At 41.2% G+C, this 8,158-nt stretch overlaps 1 protein-coding gene across 1 annotated transcript in view; it reads left to right on the forward strand.

The window, feature by feature from the left end:
• The window catches only part of GFPT2 (glutamine-fructose-6-phosphate transaminase 2), a 36,315-nt gene that overhangs the window by 19,755 nt on the left and 8,402 nt on the right, over positions 1 to 8,158 (forward strand). The window contains exons 7-15 of the mRNA XM_015427038.1: positions 254 to 315; positions 638 to 717; positions 1,897 to 2,014; positions 3,243 to 3,406; positions 4,070 to 4,165; positions 4,278 to 4,375; positions 4,633 to 4,753; positions 6,911 to 7,068; positions 7,544 to 7,658. Coding sequence (XP_015282524.1) covers positions 254 to 315; positions 638 to 717; positions 1,897 to 2,014; positions 3,243 to 3,406; positions 4,070 to 4,165; positions 4,278 to 4,375; positions 4,633 to 4,753; positions 6,911 to 7,068; positions 7,544 to 7,658 — 1,012 coding nt within the window. The remainder of the gene's footprint in view (positions 1 to 253; positions 316 to 637; positions 718 to 1,896; positions 2,015 to 3,242; positions 3,407 to 4,069; positions 4,166 to 4,277; positions 4,376 to 4,632; positions 4,754 to 6,910; positions 7,069 to 7,543; positions 7,659 to 8,158) is intronic.

The raw sequence follows: 8,158 nt of genomic DNA on the forward strand, positions 1-8,158 counted from the left end.
CTGTGTTCAGTGGGACTTTCTTCCTTGTATATGTACATTAGATTGCTGATTGGCAGGCTGAATGTATTTTTGAACTTTTATTTTGCTGTGTTTTATTGGTGAAAGTGACTTTCACTGAATAAAGACTGACAAAGGGACTTTTGGGAAGAGAGTGCAGCAGGCTAAAATGTGAACACACACATTTCTTTCAGTATTCTTATTACCATTCCACCTTTTCATTTATTTTCTTTATTTTATTTTCTTTTTCCTTCAGGAAGGGGCTTTTGCACTGGTTTTCAAAAGTATCCACTATCCAGGAGAAGCTGTTGCTACCAGGTTGGTAAAGGGGTTTTGTGTACAACAGTATCTGTCTGTGTGTGGTGTGTGTACGTGTGTGTGTAATACAAGTGGGGTATGTATCTGGTGAATTTTCCTAATCAAGGACTAGTCTATAAATTCACATACAATGGGATATGCACAGGAAAGATTCCCCAATGGAGTGGGTCTCTCTCTCTGAAGCAGCAGTAGTTATGGCTCCCACATATAGCTACCTTGAGCCAAGAGGGAAAGCAGGGTACAAATATTTTAATAAATAAATTACAAATTTCCCTCATAAAATATTTGTAACTAACTTATCTGTGATTCCACTATTTGACAGAAGGGGGAGTCCTTTACTTATTGGAGTCCGCAGTGAATCTAAGCTTTCCACTGAACAAATTCCCGTCTTGTATAGGACATGTAAGTTGATAAAGCTTTACAATTATAAATGTGTTTTTAAAAAGTGAAATATAGGGCAGTTCATCTAATGAGCAGGTCATCAGCTATCCCAGAGTTAGCCATTTTGCTATTTTTATACTATGCAGGAACCAACAGAAAATGGTTCCTTGTTGGTGAAAACGATAGGCTGAAAAATTACATAAGAAACCATAGTTCATTTTAAAATACTCTATTGATTGTATTTATAAACATGTAAGTTTATAAGCACTGAAAACACTGGAAGTTAAAGTATATAAGAATATATCCTAAAGGAAACTTGATATTCTCATAAATACTTGGGCCCCACATTTGAACCAGCATTACACACTCTCAGCCTATGTATAGTTTTCCCTCACTGAAATCAACAGAAGTCCTTAATCTTGGCTGAATCATAGGCTGTGGTGACACTGGCAGCTTGGCGCGATATGGTGCCGCTTCTGATTGTTCTGGTTTAAAGTATTGCAGGGCATATCACCCGGACAGCACACCCTGCTGAGGGTTACCCACGCAGACATCCCGTGGTCAAGCATCCACATTACTGCAGTGCCTCAGCCAGAGTGTGCTGCCCAGAAAATTTTCAGAATGCATGTGCACACGTGCGCTCATGCGTACACATCTGTGTGCGTATACACACCTGCACTCAAGCGCATGTGCATATAGGCAAAAAATAATAATTAAACCCTCCCTAGCAGCAGGAACGGCAGCTCAAGCGCATGTGCATATAGGCAAAAAAAAAATTAACCCCTCCCTAGCAGCAGGAACGGATTTGCAAGTTCACACTGCCAAGTCCATTCTGCGCATGCTCCCCCATGTTCAGACATCCAGCCATGTGCAATGAACGCATGGGGAACCAAAAACACCACTTGTAATGTGGTACCTTTTTAACCCAGCTCCAAGTCGTCCTATGACGGGATGAGTATGCTGGAGGAACGCCTGACAGATGTGGCTGTGTGACTGTGCCCATTTGGTCCGGAAGGGAGGGGTGGCTGCATCAGGCCAAACTGTTCATGTGATCACAGCCATAGTATTTCCTTAGTGAGGTAATTACCATAATTTCTTTGTAATTCCTGTGATGTACAAAGTTTTTAAAAAACACAGTTTTCTGCTAGTGGCATTCTCTGTGTGTGTGCATTTTACTCATGCATTTTTGGTTTTTGATAGGTAACATTGAAAATGTAAAGAATATATGTAAAACAAGAATGAAAAGACTAGACAGTTCTACCTGCCTTCATGCTGTTGGAGATAAAGCGGTTGAATTTTTTTTTGCTTCAGATGCAAGGTAACTGAAGAGATGTCCATTGTCTTAGCAATAATGTTATGCTGCTTGGCTGGTTCTTGAACCTAACCTTGTAATTTAGTAAGAAATGTGATCCAATAGGAACTGTCAGGCTGCTGTTGGCCAAGTCTTCTGAGCAATCCAAGTCTGTGTATGCTATTCTGAAGCTTTGTATCCTACTATCCTTAGACAGTGATCAGGGATTGAATAATATACACATTGGATGATATACAAATATGCCTGTTATTAATCCTTCACACTTAAGTAGAACAAATTTATTTTCTTGGAAATTCTGATTACTTTTACACTCATTCTGGAACTGCCATCATCTGTAAACTGTTTTGGCCGAGAACTCAAATGACGTTGATGGCAGTTCACTCCATTCCTGTGCTTCCTCTGTCTACTCTCATGTCTTTTCCATGTCATGACATAGCCAGTGTAGTGGTTAGAGCAGGGGTGTCAAACATGCAGCTCGGGGGCCGGATCAGGCCCCCAGAGGACTTCTATCAGGCCCACAGTGGAACTGGCTGTCTTCTGCTTCTGCTTCCAGTTCTGTCGCTGCTGCATCACCATAGGTTTGCAGCTTGCAGATACACACCTGAACAGCATACTCAAGATTGCAACAGCACAGACATTTTGATGCAAAAATTCAGAGCAAGAGGTGTCAGTTACCAGACACTGTTAAATAAACAAAATATTGCAAGAGTGCTAATGTTTTAAGCATGTTTTTATTTCAAGTATAAAAAAACCCTTTCTGTTTGTGTCCTTTATAAAGTTTATATCTCCGCTACCTGGCATTACATTTTATGACGCACATGGCCCAGCCCAACAAGGTCTCATTTATGTCAGATCCGGCCCTCATAACAAATGAGTTTGACACCCCTGGGTTAGGGGGTCAGACTAGAATCTGGGACACCTAGCAAAAAAAAGCTGATAATTAATTGATTCATGAACACTGTGGCTGCTTGAAAACAGAATAATTAATTAGGCTGTAAAACATAGGGACAAAAGGGAAATTGTAGGGAGAAGTGAAATGTGCTCAGTAGGACTTTTTTCTGAGTACCTGTATAGTAGAGTTTGGCCTGTGGGAATAGCATTGCTGAATTTATGTAGGAAATACAGTGCTGTATAACGTGCCTAGAACTGGCTTTAAAAGGAACGGCTGACAAAAGTGCCCTACTGTGAAAAAGTATCTCTGATTCTCCTGTTTGCTTCCTTTTCCTCAAAAAAGTGCTATCATTGAGCACACCAACAGAGTCATTTTTCTAGAAGATGATGACATTGCAGCAGCGGCTGAAGGGAAACTTTCTATTCATCGGTTAGAACGTTCAGCTAGTGATGACTCATCTCGAGCCATACAGACCCTGCAGATGGAACTGCAGCAGATCATGAAAGGTAAAGGCAAGCAGGCAGGCAATTAAGCTAGCTCAAGAGCATATAAAGACATCCTTTCTCTAAATGAACCCACAGATCTTCCAATTCATACCATAACCACAGTAAAAACAGCACTGGAGCCTGGCAGAAAGGGGGGGGAAAGGAAAGTGATATGTACACTATTAAATATTTGAATATCACTTCTGGAAAGTGGTGCTTCCAAGTCTGTGTAATAGTCCTTTGCATATCAGAGTCATCAAATTTACATGTGTTGGGATACATATTTCAAGCAATATCATTGGCCCCATTTTAGCTGTTGAATTGATTTGGTGGAAGTGGTGTTCAGTCACTCCAGAATGTTAAATTCTCCCTCATTTGGGTATGTCACACCTCTTATTAAAGAGGTTTTGAGAAATTTTTGACTAATCATAGTTCCTGTTTAGGAAGATTAAATAAGTCGAATTAAGTAAATGGACCGAATCCCTTCTTCAACTGTCCTGTAATCTTCCACTGGCAGCTATTTTATTTCCTGTTGACTTTGTGTCCCTGGTGATCTGTTCTAAATATCATACATGTTTAAGATGTGATGATGATGATGATGATGATGATGATGATGATGATGATGATGATGATAGTAATAATAATATCACTAAGAAACTTATAGCTTATTTTTTGTGGAAATAGGCAACTTCAGTGCTTTCATGCAGAAGGAGATATTTGAACAACCAGAATCTATTTTCAATACCATGAGAGGAAGGGTGAACTTTGAGACCAACAGAGGTAACTTGGCGGGCATCCTTGTAATTCCACAAAACATTACCTCACTCTGCATCAGAAACCTTAACTGATCTAAAGTTATCCTCCTTTGTGTGTGTTTGTGTGGAAACTGCAGTTGTTTTGGGAGGCTTGAAGGACCACTTGAAAGAAATCAGAAGGTGCAGACGATTGATCATTATTGGCTGTGGGACCAGTTATCATGCTGCTGTCGCCGTAAGTTCCATATGCTTTGAATGTCTTACAGATGTCTAGGAGAATTTTCTGAACTATGGAACTGGTAGTTTTTGAAATAATCTTCTAATATTCCTTGCTGTATCTCCATACTGCAAATGCATCACACACTTGTTTGTTTATTTAAAAGATTTTTAGATTTTTAGACTGCTTCCAAGGCAATGCACAAAATAAAAATGACATACGAACTATATAGACCAGATAAAATAAACAATCAGTTGACTGCCATATCATTACAGACTCGTCAAGTGTTGGAAGAGCTGACTGAGCTACCTGTGATGGTGGAACTTGCTAGTGATTTTATGGACCGAAATACTCCTGTATTTAGAGATGATGTATGCTTTTTTACCAGCCAGTCAGGTGAGTTGTATTCTGCTTTATATTGTTCATCTTGGCCTAAACTAATTCTTATAGAAAGAGCATGGGTCACTAATGGAAGCTTTTTGTCATTTTATTCTAGATCCCTCATGGTTTAGTTACTGCTCTAAGCAATCCTGATTGTTGCCACTTTCAGAACCACTCTGAAATAAGTTTTTCACTCTCAAAAGCAAGACCAGGCCAGTGTAATTTCAAACTGGGGCTTAGTTTATGTAACTGCTGTGAGTTCACCCCTTTCTTTATACATTGATTTCTGGGTGCATTCAGTCAAGAGCTGGCAGATGTGTGAACCTATGAACACCCACACTATTAATAAATAGGTTGTCTGAAATCTGCATACGAATAGTGTGACCTGTTTTAATATATGTTGTTCCATATTGTTTAAGTTGCTTTTATATTTAATAATGTGTTGTATTTTTATGATGTCTTGATCTGTTTTGTGATCTGTCCTGAGCCCGCTTGTGGGGAGGGCAGAATATAAATTGAAACAAACAAACAAACATATAAATAAATAATAAATAACAAAAGGAAACACTTCTTTACTCAAAGAGTAACTGAATTGTGGAATTCAGTGCCTGTGGATGTAGTGATGGCCATGAGAATTTGTGCGTAGAAAATTTGTGTGTAAAGTGCCCTCAAGTCGCTGCTCACTTATGGTGACCCTAGCAAGGGGCTTTCAAGGCAAGTGAGAAGCAGAGGTAGTTTGACATTGCCTTCCTCTACAGAGGCTTCCTTGGTGGTCTCCTACACAGGGCTCGCTGTTGTTGCTGGTGGCGGTGGGGGAGAAGCCTTGGCAGCTGGGAGCCGCGGCCATTGCTGTCGGCTGGGGAGGAGAAGCCTGGTGGGCCCAGTGGCTAGGAACTGCGCAGGGCTTGCTGCCGTTGCTGCTGGTGGCAGTGGGGAGAGAAGCCTTGGAGGGCCAGCAGCTGGGAGCTGTTGTTGGTGTGTGGGGGGGGGAGAGGCCTGGCAGGCCTGGTGGCTAGGGGCCATGCAGGGCTCGCCGCCGTTGCTACTGGTGGGCCAGGTGGACTGCCTGCTGGGCTCAACTGTGGCCGCCGCCTCCTCTTCCACATGGAGCTCCTGCTGCTTCAGCAGTCCGGCCACCCAGGAGCCGCGGGGAATACTCCCCCCTGTGAGTATTGCGGGTCCCACTAATTGTTACGTTCTAATATGAGCTGTAACACCTTCCCATCATTTAGGAAAAAAACTTTGTGCATAAGGAGAGCTGTGAATTAAGGGCTCCAAAAGAGCTGTTAAATGTCATTTAGCAAAACAAAATTCAGGCATATCAAAAGAAATGTAAAATATGTTATGACCTATAATTTACTTAATTATAACTAGGAAGTAAATGGGAGTTAGGGTTCCTAACTTGAAAGTTATGGGGCTGTATTGATATGAACTGATATTGTACTGGCAGCCTTTTAAAGACAGTTATAAGCAGGGTATGACTAATAAACTCTGTCCCTGGGTCACAGCATATGTTCTTCTTCTTCTTCATCATCATCATCATCTTCAATGGTACAGTGATATTGTACCCCCAAGTATCTTCATAGTCTCTTTTAGCAATTGCAGAATAGCCAAAAGAGAGGTTGACCTGAGATGTGTACCAACTTTTTTTCTAGAATAAGAACATGGAGAACTGTTCCCATTGAAGATATTTTGGGCTCCCCCCCCCCGTTAAATCAGTTTGAAGCCTTCCTCTCTTATGTCTTTGTCATTTTTGCTGCTGCCTTTTCTCTTCGCTAGTACTAACAATGGACATTTTCCTACAGTTTAGACAATGAGGATGTTCCAGGAAATGGAAGTTACATTTCAAGTGGACGTTACAGTTGTTCCCAAATACTCCATTCTACCTATTTAAACTTGCATTTCAAAATTTTCATAAAGTTTCATTGTTGCCATGATTGAGTCACATTTTCACCACAAAAAAACAATACGGTCATGAAATGCCTTCTGTCTTTTCCCTCAATGAAACAGTAAGCTGAGGTGGGGAGAGTAGCACAGACATCTCCGCCTATTTTGGAGGATCTTCTCATGTAGGAATGAGTAGTACCTTTCCAGCCGTATTCTTGTCTGTTTGGAACAGACCGAGATCAATTCATAGCTAATTATCAATGTCATTGTGATCTTCTACTGAAGGTGAAACTGCTGATACACTGATGGCCTTACGATATTGTAAGGATCGTGGAGCTCTGACAGTTGGAATTACGAACACTGTTGGAAGTTCAATATCCAGAGAGACAGACTGTGGTGTACACATCAATGCAGGACCTGAGATTGGTGTGGCAAGCACGAAGGTAAGTTGTATTTACCTGTAGCTGGTGCTGTTCTCTCCTTGTCCTAAACATATTCACTGGCATATCTGCATTGCATTGCCAGCATAATATCCCCGGATTGTGCCACATCATGTTTTGCATTACTGGGTTGATTAATATGCAACAACAAACCAGGGTTTGGTTGGTTGTGCCTTGGCCTCATGCTCACATACTCCTTCTCCCCCTCCTCATGTACTTGAATTGTTTTGAACTTTTTCTTGTTTAACAAGCAACAGTTTGCTTTAACATTTGCACTGGGAAGCTATAATTTGTGCAAACAGTAACTTACCTGACTGCAGTGTAACAAGAAACTATGGTTTGCCAGAAAAAAGGAAATACAGAAGGCAATCTAATACAGGGAGGAGGCAAGCTAAGGTTTGGTGTTGCATCTGAATGAACCATTGTGTTGGCAGAAAGCAGGGAGCCAATTTAACTGATGTGCTTTCTTCATCTTCAGGCTTATACTAGCCAGTTTGTATCTCTAGTAATGTTTGGTTTGATGATGTCTGAAGACAGAATTTCCTTGCAACACAGGAGACAAGAGATCATAAGTGGGCTACAGTCATTGCCTGGTATGCATTTATTTACTATTCAAATTACTGTGGAATGTACCAGGATACCATATGAGAGGGTTAAATTAAAAGACCTGATGTGCAGCTTGTACAGTTGCATGTGCCTGATATTTCCTTTCAGCATCTCTCTCTCTCTCTACTGAACCTGTTAATTGCTTCACAACTCCCTAGAGAATACAGAGGCCAGTGTAAAAGCAGTTTTGGGGGTGATCTGATTAGGGGTCTTTTCGTAGAAAAAGAGCTGCAGGAGCTCATTAGCATATTGTATGCTAATGAGTTACTAGACAATTAACATATGCCACGCCCCCTGACATTACCGGAAGTGATGTCAGAAGGGTAAGCAAAAGGGGGGAGGCATCTTCAAAAGCCTCCCCTCCCCTTCCCCTTCTCACTAGAGTTGGGCCACAGGAGGAGGGAAGAGGGAAGGAAAGAAGGAAGGAAAGAGGTGATAAAAAGAGAGAAGGAAAGAGGGAAAGAAAGAGAAGAAAAGAAGGAGGGAA

This window comes from Gekko japonicus, unplaced genomic scaffold (assembly GCF_001447785.1).
Source record: "Gekko japonicus isolate JY-2015 unplaced genomic scaffold, Gekko_japonicus_V1.1 scaffold374, whole genome shotgun sequence".
NCBI classification, from domain to species: Eukaryota; Metazoa; Chordata; class Lepidosauria; order Squamata; family Gekkonidae; genus Gekko; species Gekko japonicus.